Source organism: Venturia canescens, chromosome 11 (genome assembly GCF_019457755.1).
Source record: "Venturia canescens isolate UGA chromosome 11, ASM1945775v1, whole genome shotgun sequence".
Classification (NCBI taxonomy): domain Eukaryota; kingdom Metazoa; phylum Arthropoda; class Insecta; order Hymenoptera; family Ichneumonidae; genus Venturia; species Venturia canescens.
The window spans coordinates 4,293,890-4,320,147 of record NC_057431.1 but is presented as its reverse complement, the minus strand read 5'-3'; the positions used below and the strand labels follow the sequence as shown (position 1 = coordinate 4,320,147).

Below are 26,258 nucleotides of genomic sequence, written 5' to 3'. Positions count from 1 at the left end.
CTGGACAAAGTCCTTGAAGGAATGATCGACTACTTGGCCACGCTCAGCAACAAATGTGTTCTCGTGGCTCATAATTGTCCTTTCGATGCACGACACCTTCTCTCAAAGCTTCGAAAAAACCCGAAACTTTTCGATCGATTCAAAGCATTGATCTACGGGTTCGTTGATTCGTTGGAAATGTTTCGCGATAAATATCCCGAGAGGCGCTGGACAAAGGGCGCCCTAACCCTTACCCGACTCGTTGAAGAAAGCCTCGGCGAATCCCCTGCCGGTGCTCATGACGCAACGATAGACACGTACCTTCTCGAACGATTGGTCCATCATCACTTCAATGAAGAACTGATTCTCCACTATCGGAATACCCTTACATATGTTCTCAAAGATCGTAAATATTGGTCTACGCCGAAAAAATTTGAAACACAACGAAAATGATGCAAGATTAAAATTTGCTTCGTTTTTTTCATCTCTATTCCTTTTGGCCAAAGGCATTCGTTAAATTAACAAAACAAAAATATTTTTCAACGACAATAATTAAAATATTGCCATTAGAGGTATGTTTTTTTCCCTTTCAACTGTGTTTTCAAGATATATTTATTGATAAGTAGAATTACATGTATCCACAAACACAATATGATGATTCTTTTACGAAGAGATGTAATGCGCATCCAAATAAAAATACCTGCTGAGTGTAAAAATCTATAATTTAACGTGAAACTCATATGTTGTTGACCTCTCATTATAATTATTATTACGATTCGTATCGATGTAATTAGTTGTCATTGTTCATCATTCTGCACAGATGAAATGAATTTTCAAATCGATAAAAATATGTGGTTTTTTGTCTGCCAAACAGAGAAGAAAAGGATTTTTTTTTATTCGTGCATGCTTAATAGAAAAAATAAAATTCTGGTCAAGAATTGCGAATAGAAAATTTACTTTTCCTAAGCTCTTTTTTCCATGCTCTTTCCGTTTCATAATTTGAACTTTCAAATTCCGGCATATAAAGAGGTAAATAATGCAAACCTAAAATCTACTTTCCAATTTTTAATAATCTTGAATCTTCATTCTTTATAATCGCTTTCAATCCATTGTAATACTGTATTTGATACTATGGAAAGGACGTATATTTTCTTCTCTTCGCACGGCACATGCCTCTTTATATATTTTCCATTTTTGCCATAATTATTCATTTATTTGTTTCAAGCTATACCAATTATTCTCAATATCGATTTATCCCTTCTTTACAAAAATCAATTCTTATTGTTATTCAGGCAGGCCCGGGGCCGCCTCACAGGAAACCCCCTTTTATATCATTTTCACTTTTATTTTCAAATTGTTTTCAATGGAGATAAAAAATGTTGTGCAATGATCGTACCAATACCGATGACTCATTGATCCTTTGTAGTATTCTAAAAAAAAGATTTTTTTTCTCTTATTAAGGGTTACTGTATTTGCCCATATTGCTACGATTGGAATTTTGAATTTTCAAATTGCGGTGCCCGAAAGCTGATATTCAAAATTGATTTAGAAAGCGATTGATTAGATACAGGAGTGAAAAATAGAAAAATCACGTTTGACGAGTCGACGACGAGTTGAAATTCTAGAAATGATTGAAACACAATGAAGAAACATTTGTTTTGTTTGTTTTTTGTTTTTTTTTTTTTTTTATCACGAATACATTTATTGCTCGGGGAACAATGACGAAAGAATGACAAAATGTATAAGTGTTGAGAGAATTATGCGACAAACGGAAAAACAAGAAATTCGTAAAAAAAACTTTTCATATTTTTAGTAAACACAATCGATGCTCGCTCGATCAATTTACGCAGATATTAACAAACGAATGAGAATAATCATAGGTTTTCTTCAAATGTGTTAACCTGTGACACGACTTCGGGCCTGGTTTACACGACAGTGTCAATATCTGTTGTTGTTTTTTTTATATTTTTTTTTGTTTTTTTTTCCCAACGTCTATACGCTATATAGGTACATAATTAATATTTAAATTATAATTATTAATTATTACATATACATATATATATCCTTATCGTATATATATGTATACATAGCATTATTGTTTAAATGTTATTTTATTGATACTATTTGTTTAAACTTCATCGCCATAGTTACACTCACGTGGTAATTGCTATCATCTTAAATATATCTAAAATAATATTTTTAACATTCAGCAATGTGTCCTTGTGTGTGTGTATATCTGTGTGTATGTACGTGTCCGTGTGTATGTATCTTTTGTTGTTTCATTTAATCTTTTTTTGTATCCGTGTCATTTTTTTTTACGAATTTTCGTTTGTTTTTTTTTTTTTTTCAAAACGTTCTGTTTGCCCGTGTTTGTCTATGTTATTTTTCTGTATTTCGTATTCTTTTGCCTGGCTCACCCTTCAACCGGAGTTGCGCGCCGCCTCGATACATCAATTATTTTAAATAATTAGTCAATAAAAATCTTTCGTTTTTATTTTTTTTTTATTGGAAAATTATATTTATTTTGCGACACACGTGCAATATATGTATATTTTATTTTAGGAATTATCCAAGGACTTTTTACGCGTTCCCTACCGACGCCAAGAACAAAGAGTATTTTTTCTGAAAAATGGTTTTTATCGTTAATAAATAATAAATTATTTTAAGATTACTCGTTCACTTTTTTGGTGATTCGATAGACTCTCGTAAACCGAGATCGCGAAAGGACCGTCCCCGCTCCGAGATTTCAAATTTTCCTCCAAATTTTATAACTTCATATCGCAACTCGTACAAGTTTCGTCAAAAATCTCAAAATTAATCACACTCTGTGCGACCTCGGGAATGAAAAGAAAAACGTTGAAACCAGGAAATAGTGGCAAGATGTTCTACGTGATCGAACGTTTGAAATATCCGGTCGAAGTGCGCAAGCGGATGATGAAAAATACGATAAATCGAGAGTACGAAAAAACATGACGAAGAGTTTTGCTTGTTCGTTTTCTTCTTCTTCTTCTTCTTTTTTTTTTATCACGCTACTCTGGCCAAAGTGCGTGCCTCTATTCTCCTGATCATATACAAATATATAAGCGTTAAACGTGTAATATATTATCATCGTCATCATCATCATATATATTTAAATATATATATATATAATTATAATATCCTAAGATAGTTATTGTATGAACGAATTTTTCGAGAAAAAGAAATGCCTTGCGTCTTTCATACGTCGTTTTAGTTTGTTTTTCGAATAGCCGACCGGAACACACTCGCATTATCGACACCCAAGCCAGGAGGTGTTAATGCCACCACTTGGGGTTTATTAATTAATACGTATTTGGGTTTTCTCAGAGTCTTGCGCTTTTTTTTTTTTTATTATTTCCTCTGACTTGTTTCAATTTTTCTCGTCTGTGAAAAAAAACTTTTCCTCTTGTCCGATAGCCCTCGACGTGATTCTTTTACCAAAGACTTATTATTGCTCATTATTTTTGGAGCCACATCAGCCAACGATAATACAATCGAACGAGGCTATCGAACATTTTCCTTGCAATTGCTTTTTTTTTCTTCAATCACGATTTTCTACAAACCCAAAGTGTTTTCCGTGCCCCCTCCGGACGCAAGATTCGCTCTTTTTTTTCACCTCGAAAATTCGTGGACTTGTCCGCCATTTTGGAATGATATAGAATATAATATTACGACCCCTTTCTGCGCATTTTTTTCTTGCCTCGCTTTTTTTTTGTCACTTCAGATGCGTAAGTGATTCAATTAGTGTTTCTTAAACGTTAGGTTGCTCATCATCTTTTTGCGAGTTAACGGGCTCGCCGATCGGCAGTCTTCGGCGTGAACCACACTTCGACCGTCGATCGAGGCCTCGAGTAGAACATTAAGTACTCGTTGGAAAACAGGCAGTGGGAATCGACGAAAGGGTACGAGAACGAAGAAAAAAGAATACTTAGAGGGCTAATTGCCGAGCACTCGACGAAAAATCCAAGTCACGAGAACAAAACAGAAAAATGGATAAATCAATTCGTGAATTCATCGACGGACGTTCTGATATCTTGAGAGTATTTATTATTTTTTCCTTCTCTTCCTCTCCCCTTGTCGTTCCTCCTCCTCCTCCTCCTCCTCCGTTTATTCTCTCGATTGTTTTCATTCTTCTTTTTTTTTTAAATTTTTTTATCGTGTTTACGCTCTTACACCTAAGTTATAATGGCTAAACTCACGTTCGCGCGCGCGCGTCTTTTTATTTCAATATCATTTGCGGTTTTTTCTTTTCTCTTTTATGTATACTTTTACGTTTTTAATGTCTTCCTCTTCATAAAGCTGCTATCGAAAATGCTCGCCGCTTCGCGAGAGCAAAAAGCTGCGATTAATACGTCGTGTATTTGTGTGTGGTTGCGTGTATTTTTTTTTTTTTCATCTTCGATCCTCTTATTGTTTTTCATTCTCGTGTCATCATCGTTACCGCAGAAAATATCAGATCCGAAAAATGCTGCTCGCGTTGTTAACCTCGAAGAATATTCCTGATATTCGCGTTCCAGCCCGAGAATTCAGCTATTATGACACGTTCTATGGCACGTACTTTGTTTTCATGTTACGAGATTATGGTTCTTCATTATTTTTTCGAACGCTCTCAGCACTGTGACGTTTCTTTTTAATCGATGAGAGTAGTCAATTGAATATTGAATAGAAAATGAGAAAGGAACGAAGTCAAATAAATACGAGAGAATTCGAAAAAAGGAGACCACACACGATAGATGATTATTGCGAGTGTCCTACGACGACACACGAACGCGTTATTTTTTCCCCCTGCTTCCTTTGCCATTTTCAGCTCTATTCTCGAGAAACAAAAACACACGTTCTTATTCTTTGACCTCGAAGTACTTGTAAGTAGGATTTTCGTAGCCATTTATTTGCATATTGGCAACGTGTCGTTCTTCGGGCGTTGCAGCCTGATCGACTTCAATGAAACCCTGTGGAAAGAGAAAATATTATGTCACCCATGAGACGTAACTTTTTGCAAAGTCAAATATTTTCGAGGGGAAAGAGTTGCGTTGTATTCGAACCTGGCTGTGAGGACTTCGAGCGCTGCGCCTTTTGAATACCGCAACACCGACAACGGCTGCGGCCATCAGAGCGATTCCGGCGAATGCGAGAGTGAAATAAACCGATCGGCTTTCTCTGTGATAAACTTCCCGTCTCACAGAGTACCCCTGATAAAATATCAATTGAAATAGTAACGAAACGACAAACAAAAAGTTTTTATATTTTATCGGAGCAAGCTCTATGTAATTTCTATGTAAAAAAATATTTTCAGTTGTAGGTTGAATGTTCGTTCGTCGACGAGTCTCCGTAAACAAGGCTTTTTCAGACCGTATTTACGCCGCAATCAAACATCGGACTCGTAACTCACCGGTTCCGAGTGTGATACATCGTGAGTCATACTGTGAGATGCTCTGACTATTCCTTCGTTGTGCATCGCCGCGACAGCTGCTTGTTGCTGCGGCTCAGCTTGCGGCGGTTTTTGTTGAAGCTGTTGCGGTTGCGGCTGCTGCTGTTGTTGTTTTTGTAGTTGTGGCTGTTGCTGTTGATGCTGCTGCTGCGGTGGCTGCTGCTGTTGCTGCTGCTGTTGTTGCTGCTCCTGTGGCTGGGCGACCGGAACATCTTTTTTCTCAATGATCGGATCTCCTTCTTCGTGTTGTTCCTGTTCCGTTCTCAATTCACCCCGCTCCACTTTCCGTTGCTCCTTACGCTCGCGTTCCAAGGCCTTTTGATGTTCCTTCTCTACAATATGCCAATTTCGCAATGCAAAGTTGCAATTTGATTTTTTTTCCCCCGTTTTTTAATGCAGAATTTAATTTCGCGTGGGCCACCAACCTTGTTGCTTAGTGGCGACATCCGCTTGGTATTTATCCAATATCGCCGCCTCCGCCTCCCGAGTCATCGCGAGAAGAAGACCTGGCGTTTCGTCCTTGCTCCTGAGGGCCAACACATAATCATCCATCAGCCGTCCGATTTTTGCACTCAACTCCGGATACCTATGAACGAATACGACACAAAGAAACGTTAAATAGCATCGTACATAAGAGTTTGTTACTTCAACTCGGAAAAACCTTGGCTCATCCCCGCGAGTCCCGGGCTGTTCGTGAAACAACGAATTTTCGCGTCACGTTTTTTTTTCTCTTTTTCGCTCAATCATATTTTTCATCATTTACGAAATTCTTTGAACAAACTAGGATAGATTGTAAAAGTGTAAGAGTAAATCGAGATTGGTGCTTCGTGTGCCAAATCGCTTTTAATTGGAAGCGTCTTTTAACGAGAAAGAGAGAAGGAAAGATACGAAGTTATTAATTTTCAATCGCTTCACTACCGTTCGAGCATCAATAGGCTCTGATTGGTGATCCTGTCGATTTCCGCCAGGTGCTCCAGCGTCGCTGGTTTCTCACGTTGCGCCTGTTCCAGGCTGCTGTCCAGCAGATGTTTGTAATGAGCGATCGTGTGGTGCCTGTCCTTGTGGAGTGCTCTCAGCAATTTTTGCAGGCATTTTTGTATTCGGTGAGTCTAAGCGTTTTTCAACATCGCCCCATATAAAACGTATTTTTAGTTAAAAACAACGACAACAAGTTAAAGAGGACACAACATTGAGAGATCGAAGCATCGAATAGCGATTTTGAGACTTTGTTTTTTGAGACTTACGTTCGGTGGGGTTTCGTTGAGAGCAGCGGTGTAACACGACATAGCCTCCTCGTTCCTCTGCTTCACGGCTTCCTGCAAAGTTTGTAAAAATATTTTTACGAATTACGTAAAGCTGCGGTTTTTCAAGGGTTCGAAAGGTTGAGAAAGGGGCGGGTTTTGGGGGGGGGGGGGGGGGGGGAGGTAGAGGTGGTTCTTAGTCGGCCTCGAAGAGTACCGGATCAAAGTTGATACCGTCACAGAGAGGTCTTTGGGGATTGGCTAGCTTTTTCGAGACGAGGAATTTTTGTTTGTTTCTTTGTTTCTTTTTTGTTTTCGTAAATGCTAAGTGAGACGCACTTGCACGCGTTGTTGATGCATCGCGCTAAGCTGATGTTTCTCGGCTGCCCCGCTCGCCTCGAGGGCCGCCACTGTTTCCTGGAACCTCGCGGTCATCCAACGCTTGAAGGCGTCCGCCGCAACTGGATTCCTCGCTCTGATGTCCTGATATCTCTCCTCAAGATCGCTCCAGTCCTTCATCACCTGAAAACGTTGTAGCACAGGGGATTTCGACACCAATGCTTTCCACCCCTTTCGAAATCCTTTTTTAACCACACCGCCCGGTCGACTTTTTCTTTTTTCAAACAAATTTCTTATTATCGGGTAGCTCAAGGTGCATGTCGCGACATCCGGGTTGACTTTTTCTTGCCTGTCTTCTTTTATGATTTTTATCGGGTGAGGAGAAAGCTGCGGTGACGCCCTCGGAGCCGACGGTCCCTGAACCGTCTCGTGGCTCCCAAGCGCGCCACTGCACCCAATTACCAACGACCAATAGGCTATTCTCAGATCAATTATAATCCTCGTGTCAATTTTTTTTTTTTTTTCATTATCCGTACAGCGAATATAGTATGACAAAGAAACGAGGTGCGCAATATATTTGAAAAATGCATCGTTCGCAATCGGCGCAATTGCAGGTTTCAAGAGGAGACTTACCTTGGTTACTTTTTCCTTGTGAACCTCCTCGAGTCTCATTTGGGCCTGTTTGTAACTCTGATGCTCGGAGCGCGGATCGAAATGCGTCAAATACGGATCGGGGGTTCCTTGAGGCTGTTGGGAAGGCTGCAAAGTACTGGAGCTAACGGGGAGTGGCATCGCCGTTGGTTCCAATTTGCTCTTCTCGGTCGTCGGCGCGCTCGTCGAGGGTCGTCTTCAAAACGTTAAAATCCAATGAAAACGCTGTTATGAATAATTCCTATGTTTTCGAAGCCTCGATACGTACGATGAGCCAGTAGTCGTGTCGTAGTCATCGAGATAAGCCTCGTCGCTGTCGTCGTCGTAAGCTTGGTCGCTGAGAACATCCTCGAGATCGCTATCGGACTCGTCCTCATCCTCGGTGTCGCCATCGAGATCGTCCTCGTCGTCAAGGTCATCGTCATCCTCCTCAATGTCATCGTCCACTCCTTTCGGGATTGGTAGATCAAACGGTTTCTTCGGTTTTATATTATCTGCATCGAAGAATGAGAAAAAGAAAAAAAATAATGGAGGTTTTATCGTCAGTTTCATAAAAGCGGTAGCGCCCGGAGAGCGGATCGTCGATCGGGGTTTGCGTTTGACGAAGGCTTGTGCCGGAGGTTGGAAAGCGCGCGGAGGGAGAGAGGGCCAAAGGCGTTCGATACGCCGGACCGTTTATGAGAATACTTTTCGATGCGGACATACCGCGCCAGAGGCGATTGTCTGGGATATTGAATGGGCAAAACGGGAAGCAGGGGCATAAGAGAAGAGATGCAGAATAATCTCAGCGGAATTTGACGTCAGCGGAAGGGGCAGGAGGGACAAGCGCCAAGAGGAGTGTAAAAAAGGAGATTGAATTTGATTCGAGGAGTCGTCGCCGTTGTACCGCGCGCGTATGTGTCACCGATAATCCTGCAACGTTTCGAGCTCCTCGCTCCTCCTCCTCCTCCTCTTTACCAATGCGACGGTTTTGTTCCTTCCTCAATTTTCTTTATTTTTCCTCTTTTTCTCCTCCCTGATGCACGTCGGAGAACAAAAGGGTTTGAAGAAGCGTGGACGGAGAATGTGTACACCGGGGGTTATTTATCGAGGAAAATAACGAGCGAAATCCCCCTGGGAAAGTCGTCAACGGGACCAAAAAGAAAAACAAAAACTGTATATATAAAAAGATGTAATAAAATGCGTAACTCGCGAACGCTGGCAATGCCTCTCTCTGGACGCGGAGTAAATTTCCAGCAGGTTTATCCGGGTCCGTATAGCTTCGAATTCCGCCTAACCCGATCGTTTATTCTCGCAATATTTACGAGCCACCGCTGACCTTGTTTACCGCAAAATGTTTCGATTTTGGGGTAGAACGTTGAAGAGGGACGACAACGGCGGCGGCGGCGGCGGTGGTCGTGGTAGCGAGAGGAGAGCGATCAATGCCAGAGAAACCGCCGCAACCTCGAGAGAGTTTACCGCTTGTGTATCCGGACTTAAATTTCCCGGAACAATGTCCCCCGCGAGTTAAGCAAGCCGGAGGGGATGAAAAGCGCGATGAAACTCGTCCGGCAGATCGATGCGTATTATTTCTTTACGGAGAATTCGCGGAGCAACGCATTTTGACAAAATTTCTCGATTAATCGCGATTCATGGATAAAAGGAAAAAAATATTTCAAGAGGAGAGAGCTAACGAGCGACAGGGAGCCGCAGACAGGATCGGAGGATACTCGCGGATAATCAGCGTATTGTGGCCGCGAATGTATGGATGAATAATATCCAGCAGAGACGGAGGGGATCGGGTTTTCGCTAACTAGGTTCTCGAGCGATGTACCGTAGCATTATCCAAGAATAGGACGCCTTGATGAGCTGCTCCGACTTCTCAGCGACATAACCGCAAACGCGGACAAAAGCCTCGTCTCGTTTTCATACAAACACGTATCTATCTCTCGAGCAGGTACGCGCGGATATACACATATACGATTCGCTTTTTATCTGGGTCACGCGAGAGCCGTTTGAGTGGACAGCTTGGCATTTCTCCTGAGGATATCATCACGCGTTTCTCACCCGCGAGAACCTCCCACCGGTTCGCGCGACACCCCCGGGCTAATATCTTATCGCCGTCCCCCCACCCTCTTTTTATCTTTATTTCTCTTTTCTCGAACCTCGACTCGCTCGCGCGAACGAGCGAAAAAGACATTCGGGCCCGCGAGGTTTCTTCTCGCCTACGGAGTCCTGATACGAGACGACAACGATCGCGACCCCGCATTTTATCAATTTATCCAAACGACTCGATCGATTTGAGTGAGAAAAGTTCGCATCCTCGCCGGATCCATTAGCAGATAAGAAAACGAAGGAGACGTTGAAACAACGTTCCAATGCACGAATTTATCTCTTCGATACCGTATAAAAGCTTGAAAATGAGAATACGAGGACGAAGCTGCTCCCGCGGCCGGAAGAAGCTCCTCGCTAAAGATTGCATACCCCGCGAGAGCCGACGATAAAGGAGATTAATATTTTTCAAACGCGCGACACTCCCCCCGAGAATAGTATATTTATAGTAGAGGCGCGCATTCACAAAGATCGCAATGTGTGGGATCCGAGGGACGAATGTCTGGCGCGCGGGATTCCTCCGAGATCGCTCCGTCCCATATATACACACACGCGTCTATTCGTACAAATGTAGGTGGGGACGCCTATACAGTAAATAGGGCCTTGCACCCGTATTTACACGCTATCTCCGGAATTCCATGCCGCTTTATGCTCTCGAGATATGACGTCCCCTCCTCCTTCTTATGTGCCGAGAGAGAGAGAGAGAGAGAGAGAGAGAGAGAGAGAGAGAGAGAGAGAGACAGAGCTCATAGAACAGATGACCGGCCTCCCCCCCCTCGCGCTTTGTGCGCCTTCCGAAGAAAGTCGGAAGCGATGCGACGTATTTTACTTTTTCACTTCCCCTTTATATATCCACGTGCGTATGCGCGAGTGCTTAATATATAATATGCACGGGCGAGAGAATAGAAAAGGACGTCCATTTGTGGAGTCGTCTCGACGCGCAGTCGTCGTCGACGTACCCCTACATTATTGATTGCACAGTTTTGGCGCACACAGAGGGCGCTCTCGCTCCCTCGCGAGACACTTTTCACCCGACAAACATCCTCGATACCCGAGCATCGCGGCTTTTCGCGCTTTCCATCCGCCCCAATCCCCGATTCCACGATCAACTTGTCAAATTTTTAGTCCTCATCATCAGGCCTCCCCGATTCCATTGCACTTTGCACCCCTTCGACGATCGGTCGCAAAGCTTTTACCGCGACTCGCGCTAGATCCGCAGCCTTTTTTGACAAAGCCTTTTCTTTTCAAATTTACTTTCTTCTTCCTCCAGATTTATCGCAATTTTTTTTGACGAATCGAATGGAAAAAATATTGTTCGCGGATATTTCGTGTTTCGTCGATGCTCGGAGGGGAAAAAAAATCAAAGTGTCTCCGGAACTCGAATATCGAATTGGTCTTCCTGTCCAATCAGCTCGATCTTTACCACCCCCGACCAGATAATTTGCAATGAGGCGAAAGAAGGAGACCGAGAGGGGGGAGAAAGATGAAGAAAAAAGGATTCAAGTGCTCGCCAATCCCCTTTTTATTGCTTCACCGAGAAAGCATAGCCCCCATTTTGCCTCGAGGTACTTGAGAAAATGGCTGAATAAGATAGTCGCCGCGGAAATATTCGTTGAATGAAACGGGGGGCTGGGAGAAACGTGACGAAGAAAATTTCAGCTTTTTACTACTTTTTTTTTTCTACTCCCGTTATACTTGAATATTCAATGAAAAAAAAAAAAAAAAAAAATGTAATTTGCACGGTGCTTTAGCGTTTTTGCATAAAATAATTAGGGATTTCATCCTCCTGCCCAAATAACGTTACGTTTTCGATCAGCCGATCTGCCGCTAATGATCTGCAAAATCTTGGAAAATTAACTCGTGCCGAGTAGCTCGAGCGATTAATCATCTTCAAGAATTACGGTATTACGAATAATATGCGGAAACTTTGGTGAATTTCTTCAAAGAAAAAGGAAATGATGAAAAATCCTCCGAATTTACTAAACTTTCAAACGAGATTTTGGAGTATTTTTCAAGCTCGCTCGTTTGACGATGGACCAAAGTGCACAAATAAAAAAATAAAACGAAATATCAATGCGGAGAAAAAAGATAAAAATAATGGAACTTTAGCGAGAGTGATTAATAGTTACGTACGTTACGTACCTTTCGCATGTTTCGGACAGCAGACAAACTCGACACCGGAAAAGAGGGATATGCCGCAGGGCAGAAGCATCGCGAAACTTCGGAGATTCATGTTACGCTCTCGGCAAGTATCAGCAGCGGTCGAGTTCCATCTGCGGAAAAGAATAACGACGCGGGTTTTCCATCGGTCCGGCTCGAAACTCTCGTGGTAAAAAAAAAAAAAGTAATTTCGTGATGAAAACAAAGAATTTGGCATCCATTGGAAATGACGAACCTGTGGGACTCCCAGCATTTCGTATGATTGTGGAGATGGTCGAAGAGACATCCTTCGGGGACGAGAAGGGCGTCGCTCTGGAAGGGCCCCTCTGCGAATGAAAAATAACGAAAAACAAAATTAATTCGAGCGTTCCAAGTGAGAAAAAAATTGACGCGTCGCTAGAAATTTCCCGGCAAATCCCTCCGCAGCCGCGGTTCGTCGATTCGTCGCGTCGATTCGGAGGTTGGATGCTGTACGATAAAAGTAGGGCAGAAAAAACAACAAGAAAGTACAGACGAACCGGTAATTCAAGCGTTTGACTAAAATAAATTGTCTCGGTGCTCAAATTAATGGCGCGTTATCAAGTACTCCGCGCGATTAAACTAGCGAGTAATTAAAACTTTGCGAACAACACGCCGGGGGTCACAACGAAAAATTACCATTTCGGGTAGCATCCGTTGAGGATTTCATTTTCACGCGCTTTCACGGCCCCGGTTCGAGCCCGACGATTTATACACCGCGGATGACATTAAAAATTCGTCTCAACGACGATCCAAAGTCGATTCGAATCGCGAGGCGAGGTAGAATTCGAATCGAATTTTGATAGGACGGCGAAATTCATAGGAAAGTTGGTGCCTCCGTATAGGAGCGCTCGAGTTTTTTATGCGAACGAGAACTCGATCAAAGACCAAGTATAATTTGAAATTGAGTGGAAAAAAAAGAAAGGGGCAAAGGGAGAAAAAGCGAAGAGCGAGTTTCTTCTTATCGCGATTCTCGGCTGTTTGGTATTCCGAGGGAACAAGTTCGGACGAAGAAGCCCCTTTAACCTATAAATATCGTAGAGCGCTTCTCGGGACGGTACTTAGGAGGTTGCAAGGCGTATCCCACCCACCCTCGCTCCACTTAGTTTTCAACGAAAAGTTTCAAACGCTCGGAGCGAGTGGCAGGCATGGCCGAAAGCGTACACCCGTGTGTTTGCTGGCATCGGGTTATACACGAGGCGAACTCTGCCACTCTCAACCGCCTAGATTTCCTACTACAAACACTTTTCCCGTGCGAGCTCGCCCCCAATAGTATGTGAAAACTAGCCGAAACTAATATACATTCAACGGAGCTGAACTAAATAGTGTGCAATGAAAGGGCACAGCTCGAATCGTACAGCGAATTATTCAAAACTTTATTCTCATATTTTATCTCGATGGAAATAATATCTTGCGCGCCGCGAGTTTCATTCGATCCTCGGTCACTCTTTTCAAAAACCTCCATCGTCCGGAGCGCCTCCGACATTATCCGAGAAAAAGCGACCCGATCAATCGACCGCATGATTTTAGACGATTCTCGTTCGAGAATTCAATCCCAATTATCCCAAATCTTGTTTCAAGAACTCGCAAATTGGAACGAAAAAATTGAAAAATTTACACAATTAAAATGAAGCGAGTACTGTCGTATACGAGATTCGCTATCGCGGGAATACTTTCGTTGGCGGTACCGTTGGAAAATTTCGATAATAAATGAGAAAACGTCGGGGTGCGGTGTACTATTTCAAGGATCGTTCGATGCTGAAACATTTAAACGCCAAATTCGATATTCAGATTGAAAGAAAATTCTTGGATTGGAGCATGCGCCTCGAGTGTATCGGTTAATTTGCACTTTTTTTATTATTCGGGTATATAAAAAGCGAGATTGAAGTTTGGATCGATGGTGGGTGGGAGGACCAGAGGGACCGAGTTTAAGTGTAGAGGAGAGGCGCGTTCTGGCGCACTCGAGTGATATCTTAAAAGGTTTTTGCGGTCCTTTTGAAATTCATGAACGAACGACGATAAATCACGACTGAGAATTTATTTACACTCTTTTGTTTAACTACCGGAGCGAATGTGAATTGCAAAATCCCCCGCCTCCCCATCGAACCGTTTTTATTTTATTCTGAATAATAAAATCGAAGCGAGTAATGAAGATTCGAGAGGGTATCGCGCGATCGAGCTATTAAACGCCGAGGGAATAGTCGCGTCGTTACCCTCCGATCGACTCAATAAAACAAATAATGCAATGTCAAAAATGATATTTTTTATATCGACAGTAATTATGCACCGAGATTCGGTCAGCGTCTCGCAGAGGGATCCTAATTGTACGACCGTTGGTGCATTATTGATTCATTTATCGTGATAAGAATGCATATATAGTTATGGCGCAATCGGTATCGTCAGTCGTGAAAGGCCATACGCGCTAATGGAACTTTGTCGACAAAATATAGATCAAAGCGAGCTTTAATTTGATCAATTCCATCGTTCATGGACGAGCACGCAGCGGGCGCGAGGCGCGCTTCGTCTACGTCAACGGCAACGCTCCGCTCTCTCTCTCTCTCTGTCTCTATTCGATTTTCAATCTCACATTTTTATTTTTATTCTCGTCCGGGTCTTCTCGCAATTTCAATTGTACGGTTTCTACCTCTGCGCTTCCCTATGTACTACTAAATGGGCTAAGATATGACAAAGAAACGAGCTTTTTCTCTTCACTTCTTTTTGCGGAGGAACAAAAAAAATCAAGAACGGAGTCAGCGATGACGAGAAGCTGGAGAGTCTGCCTCGGAACATCGGGACACAAAAGGATCTCTTGCGAAACACGCCATTCATTCAAAATGGCGATTCCTTGTACGAGGAAAAAAGCGAGAGAGAAAACGATCCGAGAGGATTCGCGATAAGGACACTCTTCGGAGCCATTGTCAAGTTGAAATTAAGTTTCATCCCTTTCCCTTTTTCAACTCGTTTCAACTTTCAAACTCTTTTCACGATGTAAGAACCCCCCGAATGTAAGAAATCGGACGATCGTCTCCCGCGATGATAACGCGATCGGCCGATCGTTTTGTCGGAAAATCGATACGAGTCATTGCGAGCGAAAGTTCTTTCGGTTTCATAGGACCGATCATAGGGCGAGCATAGCATCATTGGAGTACGAAAAGAGAGTTTCGTACCGAGACATCTGTAAGGCTTGACCCATCTGGACAGCTTGCATTTGGTTCGTCCAGGCTTGCACCAGCCGCCGACCCTCACGTAGTGAGATGACTCAACGATGTTGGTTATATCCCTCTTGGGATACGCCTTCGAACAAACAAAAATTGTGTTATTCAAAAAAACTCGACCATCGATCATTCATCCAAATCGCAATATTATTTTTCCTCTTTCGATGATGAACTTTCGAGGGAATGAAAAAAAAAATGAAAGATCCGTCGAACAAACGAACCTTTTTGCAGTATTCGAGTATCTCCAGTTTGTCGGTCATGCAGCTTTTCTTCTCGGTCGATGAAACCCATCGTCCTTGTTCGCCCATATGTTGGGCGAGATAGACCTCTCCGGCCTCGCACAATGTCGCCACCTTGATAATCATAATTTCCATACAGATTAGAGCGTCGTGTCATTATTTTCCGCGCTCTCCCATCGTCATTCGTTTTTTTCATTGTTTCATCATTGCGTGTAACATTGAAAAAGTTCATCGTTGCTGATTTTTTTAGTGTGCAAAAGCGATGCTTCGAAAATGAGTGTTCCGTTAATGCGCTCTGTTAACGGAATTGACGTTCTCTTACCTGAGGTTCCGACCTGCCACCCGCCGGCGCAAGTTCAAGCCTCTCCGAGACCGCCTGTAACACAAATACGAAGAAAAGCATTATTAGCGTGTGAATTTTTCCAAGTTATATCGTGCCCTATTCAACATTTATTGTTGAAAGTCGTGATGTTTTCAATTAGTATACCAAGCCCGTGTCGATTCAACCTGAAATTGTGTATTCGCCGTCTTGGACGAAGGAGAACCGGGTCTTTGATCACTGCTCTGCGGTGCATTTTTTCTAATTCAAATATTTTTTTGATCAAGCTCGCGCATGCTGAAAAGCCATTTTTTTCGCCAGCTTACATTTGCTTACCGTCGTTTGTAATTCAGAAGAAAAAAAATAGAAAAGGTCCGAATTAAAAGCTGCGCCGCAACGTAATTCGTCAAAGGATTTTGCGTACGCGATGCTGGTCTACATTTCAAATGGGTAAAAAAAGTGCTTCGGGCACTCTGGCGAACGAGCAAAAAAGTTGACTCGAAAGCGACGCTTTCGAGTCAACTCTTTGAATAACGAAAAGTTTTAAAAAATCAAAGAAAATATACGCTTTGATTCGAAAATCTTGAATATATATTAACGCACACGCGGCATCAAAATATTCCTGAGGTTATAATTATTTTCCATTTATCAACAACAAAGAAAAGTAATCCGATTGCAACGAGCAGTTCGTTCCTCCGCCACCGTCGTCCTTAATCCCTGTGACAAGCCCCTCCACCCCGTTTTAGCTTACAAGCAAGATCCGCGAGCGTAACATTTTTACCACGAAGACGCGAAGAATTTAACGACGCAGAGCGAGCGGACCTGATTGACATCGGGACGACTCGATTACGTTGGACGATGTATTATCGAGCTTAAACCGTTAAAGCTCCCTTAAGGTCTGCATTCGCACCGGAGGCGAGTCGCGCTCGAAGCTTTTTAAAATATAAGCTTCTTATCGAACGTACGAACTTGTATCTCGGGATTGCGTAATCGATCTTGATCTCATTTGAAATCCGGGCTCGTTAGCGCGGCAAGAAGATCGAGTTGTTTAACGTTAGCTGCGCAAAGGGAGCGCATCCAGTCTCTCGGAACTCGAAAGTATGATTTTGATATTTGATCGAACGCTGCTATCTCCTCAAGAGGAGGCCGCCGCGCGTTTCGAAACGGAAATGGAAGGCAGATTTGGAAGCAGCCCCCGTTCATCAAGATCGTTTCGAGTGCGCGGAGCTTCGTCGATCTTGTGACAGTGCACGGTTTGTACGATTGGTTGGAAAGGGAAGGCGGATCAGTGGGTCGAGTGAAAATGCGGTGGAAAGTCGTCAGCGGAGAGATGACCGGCAGCAGGCTTTCCAGCACGGAGGCTCGATGGAACGATGAGAGCGCGCTAGTCGATAAAATGCGTTCCTCGTCGATATAGGAGCGAGCCAAACGCGAGATATTTCTGACAAATGAAGAGCGCACGCAGTTGAATGCAAATAGTTTTGGGGTATAAGAGCAGCTTCGAAATAGAAGCGTGCGTCGATGGCATGAGAAAGGGAATAAGAGGAGAGACACACAGTCGCCTAAAAGCAAATTCTCGTTAACTAGCAGTCGATTATCCTTTGAACGGCGCTTATCACGGGAGCATGTTCCAGGCAGGGATTCAGTTTGATGCCAGGTGGGAGGATTCCCGGGAATGATGTAAAGAGAGCGAGAGGACCGAGCGCCAGGGGGGAGGAAGAGGAGGAATAGGAAAGTGGCGCGGAGAAGAGGAGGTTTTGAGCCCGACGAAGCGTGCACAGAGCCCTCGAGCGCTCGAGGGGTCCCGGAGGGTTAATTTCCGGTCGCTGTTGAAGGAGATGTGTAGAGGGAGATACTTGAGTGGCTCCCGCAGATATAAGCCTGCTGTACCGAACTATGTACACGATGGAGGCAAATTTAAGTTGAGACGCAAGGGGCCGAGCGAGTCGAAAGCTTCTTTTTTAGGTTATGTCTGATTGGATGGGTCGAGCGGGGAAGAACGTAGCATGTTTAAGGGCATATTTGCCCGGGGCAAATGGATAACGATAAGCTCTCGAGGAGCGCGCGGCTCCATTGAACATCGTCGACTCTCGCTCGAGCAGGATTCGTCGCATAATTCGAGATATTTTTTTAGTTACCGCGGCGGGTGAACTTGAATCGGGGAAACCTCAACATTGATTGTACCTATACGAAGCTGAGAGTCGCGGAATTAGTTATACAGTTGGCTCTCATCGTGTCCGGGTAAACCTACGCGAGCATTCGATTGCGCCGTCAAAAGATCAATGTTCCGCATTAGGATCGCAGGGCTCGGGATAAAGACGTATTTCGGTGGAGAGCCTGCTGAAACAACTGAACGCGAGGACACCGTGCATCGTTAGAAAAGCATTCTCGATCCTGCTCGACGTTCGTACACGCGGCAGTACAAACACACACGGGGCGGAGATTGAGCGGGCAAAGCGAGCATCCTCGCCGGAGCTCTCTCTCTCTCTCTGTTAATACGAACAAAAGGTCAAGCCGGAGGTTTTCGACGAAGCTGACCCGAGCGACGAATGCAATCAGCGAGCGGCGGGGCTATTTCCAGCGGGAGTTAACCCGGCCAAACGGGGCAATACGGGCCGATGAATCTCATGGAGAATTGTTAGTCCACACGGGAGAGAGCTAATGAAACCGCGAGTGCTCCCCGACCGTCGAGCAAACACGCTATACGGTTTAGCGAATCCGCTACAACGCGGATGCCGCAAAGCGTACGCGCGCATACACACCCACGTGTCTTGGACGCTCGTCAGACCCGGAGAGAGCTTTGTGTCCGCAAACGAGAGGGCGAGAGACCGCCGGGCTTTCAACCGACTCCGCGTGGAGATGAGATTTTGAAAGCTCCCGCGACGAGGCTCGATTGCAGGATTACGTCCCACGATCTCTGACGCGAATAACAGCCGCGCGGTATCTACTAAAAATAAGTGCTCGTCCCCCGTTGATCGAACCGCGGCGCATTATCGACGAGAGCTCGATGATCCGGAAGTTGGCGAACGATTAAAGGTCTCCGGGTGCGCAGTCCTCCGAACGCAGCGAATCAAAGTTCGGACGCCCCCGCCGAAAATATACGGTGTCCTCGACTCGATCGGACTCGGCTATTCAACGACGGATATACGATTTTCATTGATTTCCTGCTCCCTTGGATCGCGCGCTGCGACGTATTTTTGACACGTGCTCGTGAGGAAAAGAGGTTCGATGGTGCGCGGCGGTAATGTGGGCGATACACGGCGAAAGGGAGGAAAAAGAGGGGGGGCTAACGATATCGATTCGCGTTGCTGGCTCGTAAGGTTGAAAGACAGACGACAGACCTTTCTGGCCGAATGCACGAGCACAGAGAACGCGTGCGCAAATGAACGCGCGAACCCCCTGCTCGTACACGTCGAGGGGGGCGCTCGTCAAGCGCGAATCAAGTCTCGACGTGTGTCGGTAACCTCTCTGCTTTCAGCGGCCATGTATCGCCTTGCGTATGCACGGATTACACGCTCGCGTGTGCGCGGCTATTCCGCTTCCTTCTCTTTCCATTCGACTCCCCCTTATCCGGCAGACCTCGCAAAGCTTCCCAAAACGCCCTTGAATTTGATAAATATGCGCGCCCCTTCCTGCGTCGCGCTCTGTCGTGCGACGAGCATTTTCAACGACCTCTGGATTACGACGCACTTTGGAACGGGAAAGTCCGCGGTCCAGCCGACGAGGCCGCTCCGCGAGATTGAACGCGGCGGCTTTCGTCTTATCCTCGAAAAATCTCTCCCGTTTCTTTCTCCGCGGGGAAGGCGCGTTTTCTTTTGGAGAGTGCGGTTACAACAAAGATTAACTCCACAGGGAAAAGCGTCCGCGCGACGGAGGGTTGGGACCTCGCCCTTCGAGGCACTCAATTCCCCGCTCGTTATCGAACGGAAGGGTCGCGCGAGACGGTTCGCCCTTGCTCGTGAATCATACCCATTTCCTGAGGTGAACGACAACGTCGTATACGCGTCGTCGACGATGACGGGACAGCCTCGCCACACCCTGGTAACGAAACCACTTGGTTCTTTCGAGAGGCTCGCTCTGCCGCTGTCACGCGATTCATCATGATTCGTAAGCCTCGCCGCACGGGTGACACGCGCCGCATCGTTCCATTTGTCGGGCCAATAAAACCCTCGAGTCAAGATTTCGCGGTGCGTCGGGCCGGGCCGAATAAGCCTCGAGCCTTTATTAAAAACGTGATGCGAATTCGTCCGGTTCGACCCGCCTCCCGGAAGATCGTAGCATAGCGAGGAAAAGTCCTCGCCAAGTCCCATTACGCCCGCGCTCCTTCCGTTCCGGCGGTCTCCTCGTGTGTCCGGCGCCTCAAATCTTTTTCCTCCTCTCGAGCAGGAGATTAAACTTTGCACAGCTTCCAGAGCAAGTTGAACTTGTGACGGGCGAGCCATCCGACAGGCTGCTCGACGACTCGTCCGTCTTGGGTGATACTTCCGGTCTGTTGCAGGCTCCCAAACTTTTCGACTTACCCTCGCTGCTCGGGCGTACCTTCGGCCTCGTGTTCCCTCCATCGCCCCAGAACTCCGAAACAACGCGGCTGTGACCGCATTATAATCGGACGTTTACGAGAGTCGACGCTCGCGGTGCGAGACGTCAAGTTGCGAGGCTGGGATAGGACCTCGGAAAAAAAAAGTTCAATCCCAATCCCCGGCGAGAGTGTACGCGCGACTCCTGACGAAAATCTCAAAGGGCTCGCACAACTTTCGTTTTTTATTCTCTCCGCTATCCGGCACATCCACTTTCTACTCTCGGCCACCCTTCTTCGTTCTCGCACTTGATTATCCGAGCGACTCCCGCTTTCGTACTTTCCCTCCTTTGCCGCGTCTCACCCCGTCCTTTTTCTTCTCCGATCGATCCTCCTTTTACCGGCTCTACTTTGCATCTCATTATCGTACCACTTAAAACGAGGAAGAAAGAGTCTGCTCCTCGTCGTTCGAATCGAATCTTCGAGAGCCAACTTTTCAATTCGAATGCGTTTTCCCGACGGAAACTTATCTTCAGACTTTTTCCGCTCGTCGCTCGTGCTACGAAAATCCCAATAACCCAAATAGCAGGTTTCTCCTCTCCCGTCGAGAAATTACAACGTCACCGGCAAGTTTCGACTGAGCGCGACGAAGGATCTTGTTGTACAGCATTTGATACAGCATCTTGCGGGAAAAGCTCGAGAGGAAGCGCGCGCGGCGAGCGGAGCAGATTGACCGGAAGTTTTGGGCGACGTTGGCGATGAGTTGTTGTACCGAGAGTTGTTGACGAAGTAAGTAAGTAAGCAAGCAACTTCCCCTCCGCTCTATAAGCTCCTCGAGCCTCTGGCCAGATCTCCGTTATTAAATTAAACGAAACCGTTCAAGATGGCAGCACCGATCCTCGCATAAAATTCCATTTTTCACTCCACTCGAGCACCAATTTCGTTCATCGCTATTTTATTACGAAAGTAAAGCGTTCGCGATTACATTGAAAAAATAAAATAAACAAAGCATCGAGCGATAATCGATTATTGCATGCAGCGACGTAATTGCTCGTTTATTCGAGCACAAACGCGGGTTAATGGAAATCGTGTCCCGATAATACGCGGATATCCTCGAACGGGAATAGCAATGGCGAACACCCCCCGCCGCCCCGTCTCGAATATCGGACGACGCGCGTTATTTTACATTCGTCCTTTCAATCAAAGTGGCTAAACGCGCATATTCGTGGATGATTAACAACGTCGAGAAAGAAGCGAGCCGTCGATGAGGAATCGAGACGAAAATTGGAGATGACATTTTTTCGTTTGTTCCCAGCAATCCTCCTCGCGATATAATCTCGTTAAATAAAAAACGCGCCTTCGCAACGGAAGCTCTCGAGCTTTTCCTCTTTCAGTCGCTCGTTTCTGCTTCCGGTTTTCCGTAATTGCATGAAACTTAACGAGCTGCGCCCTTTGTACCGGGGCCAGCAAAAACTTGTTATTGATAATCAGACCCGTGCGTTTGTAACTGCGAATATTGAATAATTGTGTTTGCGATTATTAATTCAACAATCTCACTCGCGTGACAATAAATTTGCAGAAGCAAAATTGCACGCGCAGTCGGGGAACGCGGCCGCTCCGACGAGTCGCTGGATCGACGATTTCAAAAATTATTCATCGGGCAGCCCGATTTCTGGTATCGACGTTCCCACACCGGATATTCCATGTTGATATTCAATTAAAGACAAAAAAATGACAAAAATTCGAACAACGGACTCGATTAAAATGAGAGTTTGCCAATACATTTATTTCGCAGCGACTTTTCCAATTCCACTTTCGCATGAACTTTCATCGCCGCGGTTAAAAAACGAAATAAAAAAAAGGAATCCCGGCTATCCCCCTTTTGCCCTTTCATTTAGCAGATATGATTTGTATTTTTCGAGCCGCAGTTGGGCGGACATGAACAATGCGCCATATCGATCTCCCACCGGGTCGATGCAATCCCTCCTCCGCCTTTTATATCGCTTTACCTCTCGTGCACTGTCCTACTCGCTGTTCACATGCAGATACGTAATAATAAGGAAGTCGATGCATCGCTCTCTTGCCGTCGGAGATCGAGAATAAAGAGCCCTCCGAAGTTCCTCGCGGCGGCGATATAATTTTCAGAGTTTAATGTTTCAAACGTCAAACTGACATTTTCCCGTTGACCGCGCCGCCGCCGCGATTTACGGAGCTCTGAAAAACTGCATTCCAAATTCCCATCTCGAAAGTATTTGTTTTTTCACAATTCTCAACGCATCAAATATTCCGCGTACGCGGAATGAAAACCCGGAGATAAATATCGCGTGGGAGTCTCCTATCGAGCGAAGAGGAGGTTCGGCACGCGACACTTCAAATCGATCGGTACTTGGAGCAGGAAACTTGGAGAAAGTAGAAAAAGCCGCTGCGGTCAGACGCCGAGTCCAGCCGGATCGCGTACTTCCGTTCCAAATTCGTGTCCGAGTTAATCCATTTTCAAAGCATATAACAAAAGAGTCAAGATTCGAACAACAATTTTTGCCAAATCATCATATTTTTTCGGCTTTTTCCATAAATCAAAATCTCGCGGGAGGAGAATTTCGTGTACAAGTGCGAAGCGCATTTGCGACAAAATGGGCTCAGGAGTGCCGAGCAAGCGAGAAGATCTCGCTCCTCGTAATTGGATAAAGAGATTAAGATTGCCAATAGTAGGGTGCTCACCCGGGAGCGCTGAACCCTATTTTCTACGTATAGATCCCGCGCGCCTACTCCGCGTGTGTTCGACATTAGCCTCTCAATTATATATATATATATATATATACGTATATACGCTACGCTTGCCGTCTATAATCAAATTAATCTCCGCGAATGCATCTTGACTCGCTCGCGGACGCTTGAAAATTGTCACGGCACTTGCGAGTCTCGTCGCCCGAGGCGATTAACGCGCCGAGAAATATTTTATGAAGATCGCGTATATAATTGATAAACCATCACGTCCAAATTCCCAATTTATCTCCTGTCGGAGGCCAAGCGGTTCATTTCCGAACGTGATTCGGCCGAGGACAGAGGAAATCGCTTTCTTGCTTATTTTCGTATTTCGATTTAGGGAAAAAACGAAAAGTTAGGAGAAACAAGGAATGATGCGATCGGAAAAAAAAAGGTCTGGAGTCGTCACACCTCGACGGGAGCTTCCGATCGACCGTTGGATCTGCCCGCATATTCCGTGGTCCGCATCCGAAAACGGGGAAAAACGGCAAATGGTGCGTGGGTAAAAAGAAATTGTAAATATTGAGGGAAAACTCGGAATTCGGTGGCAAACGAAAAAGGAGAAATTAAAGAGGAAAAGCCAGGCCAGAGGGGATTGGAATCGAATCGAAATAGAAAAAAGTTATCGTTACTTTGATCCAACGCTGGAAAACTAATTTTTTATCATGAAAAACGATCGCGCACAGATTCATTTATGATTCGCATTGTACTTGTAACGTTCCCTCCTCAAGCCCGCCCACGCCAAAGACATAATAGCCGGACGTAAGTCAACCCACTGGGTAGATACCGATGCGACCAAGAGAGACCCGAGAAAATCTTGGAAGCGATTTGCGACGAGCTGTGAAACGCAACGAGATGCGTACTCGGAATGACTTAAGAATGAGCCAAGGAGTGTACTGCGAGCGATGAGTCCATCACAATGGAACGTACACGATCACAATTGCAAATAAACATTTACCGAACCATTGCTCCCCGATGAGTGGCCGAGATTCAATCTCGAAACTTTCAATCTAAATTGAAGTCATGAAAACTCGAACGACAAACGTTCGTCGTTTTGGAACGAAAACGTGCGATACTGTATAACAGAAAATTATTTCAACGAAGACTTTCCGATCGAGACGACAGTGAATCGGTGAAAAAAAGACTTAAATAATCACCGCTCGGTGCATCGATCGTCATTTATAACAAAATAACGTAAAGCTAAATAAAAGCTCGCAAAAAAAGATAAAACAACTTTCCAGATGTATAAACAATACCGATAAAGACGAATTTGTACGTCGGGCATTTTTGGAACGTAACATAATGCGGTACAAGCCCTTACGTGCCCCAGCCGGTCTCCGATCGATAAGCCACGTTCGTTTCGCATCGTTTTTTTTTCTTTCTCTTCACGAGAAAACCTGTATATCTATACACGTGTACGCGTGTATTATTTTTCCAGTGTAAATCGTAATTTACGATGATGTACAGGCATACGAGGGTATGCGCGATAATGTGAGGTTTGCGAGATGTACAGCGATATATGTAGCCGAGCACACGCTCGTAGTTTAGTATTTTTTGCTAAAAAGACACGTTCTCATATATCGAGGCTAATATTTCACTAACCTGAGCTCGGTAGGCGAGCAGAGCCGCCAGAATAACGTGAGCCGCCAGCATCCCTGTCATCTGGACCATAGAAATTCCCGGCACTGTATATTTTACTGCGTCCTTTTTCCTCCCGCTTTCTCACCTGCCGATCGTCTCTCTCTCTCTCTCTCTCTCTTTCTATAATATATATATACGTGTATTTACGTCGTCTCTTTCGAGCACTTTTTTACGATCGAAAATTCTTTCCTCCGTCCGGTTTATTCTTCTCAAAGTTAACGAAGCACGATAGACGCACCAACACTTATATTCGATTATTCGAGACTCGTTCGATCTTCATTGAGGGAAAAAAACAGTGCGAGAAACTTAAACAATTTTTGAGCGAAAAACGACACACCATTCGCGCGCCGCCACCTGGGGGCGCTTATATTTTTCCTTTCCCCCCACCCCCCTTTGTTCGGACTCGAGTTTTCCGAGGTTAGTTCGTCGTCTCTGTTTTCTTGCCCCCTGCGATGTTGATGCGCTAGGCTAAGGAAATTTAGGTTTTTTGTTTGCACACAATTGTTGTTGCAGGAACGATGGGTCTCTGCTCGGGACCACCGCAGTACTACTCGCTGCTCCGCGCTGGGTGGGTCGCTTGACCGTATCCTACCAGATTCAAAATGGCTGACCTACGCCTCCTTTGCGCCGACGCCGCCGCCTACGGCGGCTTCCCTATCTCTCCATCTACCGGGTGAGCCCTATTAATCTCAACCTTAATCCAAAGCCCTTCGCGCTGCTGCTTCTTCGCGGTAACTCGAGCTATTTCATTGCGACGATGGAACTTTGACTCAAAAAAAACAACTTGGTTAAATATAAAAATTTTGAAAATTTCAATATTTTTACGTATTCGTATTTTCAAAACAGTACACAATCTTGTTTACCATGATTTTTCGGGAACAGAAAAATCGCATTATTTAAGATTCTTGGATCGTCGAAGCCTGAATCGTTTGCATAATTTTGACGTATTTTTTCGGATCCTCGAAAAGAAAAATGTCCTGTGCCAGCAGGGGGACACCCGGTACCGAGGATAATGCCGCAGAACGCATATCTCCCGCAGGCTCGCGCCTCCACGCGCATACGCGAACCGCCTGATGAGTCGATAGCGTGGCGGGAATCGAATGATTTTTCAAATGCTTTTCAAGAGCGAGTACAGCTATTTACAGCACCGAGTTACAATTAGACTCGGCGCAGTTAGTGTAATTGGAGTAATTAGCTTCAAATTTATTTAAAAAACAAATATAGAAACGGTGCTGTACAATTATGACTTCGATTCTAGAAAAATTGTTTTAAAAAAAATCAATGTATTTTTGGATTTTATTTGTTCTTTGTTATTATTTCGTTGTTGCACACGTTGCACGATGCCATAGCACCGGTCCATGCATTAGAGTGCTCTATTTTTTTTCCATTATTGCTCGGAGCGATATCAAAGAGTCTTCTTTCACAAATTCAGTGCTATCACGCGGAAGCCCAAGAGTACCATAGTGAAAAAAAGAATGAGAAATTTTTGTTTTTTTTAAAGGTTATAGAGGTAAAAAGTTTCAATGCGACGCTGCTCGAGCACGTGACCTCGTGACGTTAATCACCAAGCAGGAAAGTCAATGTGAGTGCACGGAGTGTGTGTGTGTGTGTGTGTTACTTGTTGGAAGACTCGCACAACG

At 44.9% G+C, this 26,258-nt stretch overlaps 1 protein-coding gene across 4 annotated transcripts; it reads right to left on the bottom strand.

Moving 5' to 3' along the window:
- Positions 1–573: 573 nt before the first annotated feature.
- On the bottom strand, positions 574–25,173 carry Appl (amyloid-beta-like protein). 4 transcript variants are annotated; one of them, XM_043432505.1, is made up of 15 exons: positions 24,580–25,173; positions 15,702–15,755; positions 15,362–15,493; positions 15,093–15,219; positions 12,143–12,233; positions 11,890–12,020; positions 7,925–8,150; positions 7,639–7,852; positions 7,006–7,188; positions 6,670–6,741; positions 6,344–6,534; positions 5,851–5,951; positions 5,387–5,757; positions 5,040–5,186; positions 574–4,946 (listed from the first exon to the last, which is right to left on the bottom strand). In XM_043432505.1, exons 1-15 carry the CDS (start codon positions 24,646–24,648, stop codon positions 4,836–4,838), a joined length of 2,220 nt encoding a protein of 739 aa, XP_043288440.1. In that variant the 5' UTR covers positions 24,649–25,173; the 3' UTR covers positions 574–4,835. The 4 variants fall into 4 exon arrangements, with proteins under 4 accessions (XP_043288440.1, XP_043288439.1, XP_043288438.1 ...); XM_043432504.1 differs by having other exon boundaries at positions 5,851–6,011; positions 7,006–7,179; positions 24,580–25,172; XM_043432503.1 differs by having other exon boundaries at positions 5,851–6,011; positions 24,580–25,146.
- Positions 25,174–26,258: the final 1,085 nt, after the last annotated feature.

What these genes read in the sequence shown, in the direction of transcription:
- Appl (XM_043432503.1), bottom strand. Translation starts at nt 24,648, where the DNA reads ATGGTCCAGATGACAGGGATGCTGGCGGCTCACGTTATTCTGGCGGCT. An exon ending in CAAGCCTTACAGATGTCTCG is followed by an intron (nt 12,234 to 15,092) that starts GTACGAAACTCT and finishes TTTCATTCGCAG; the next exon opens with AGGGGCCCTTCCAGAGCGAC. An exon ending in TGTCGCCACTAAGCAACAAG is followed by an intron (nt 5,758 to 5,850) that starts GTTGGTGGCCCA and finishes GGCATATTGTAG; the next exon opens with AGAAGGAACATCAAAAGGCC.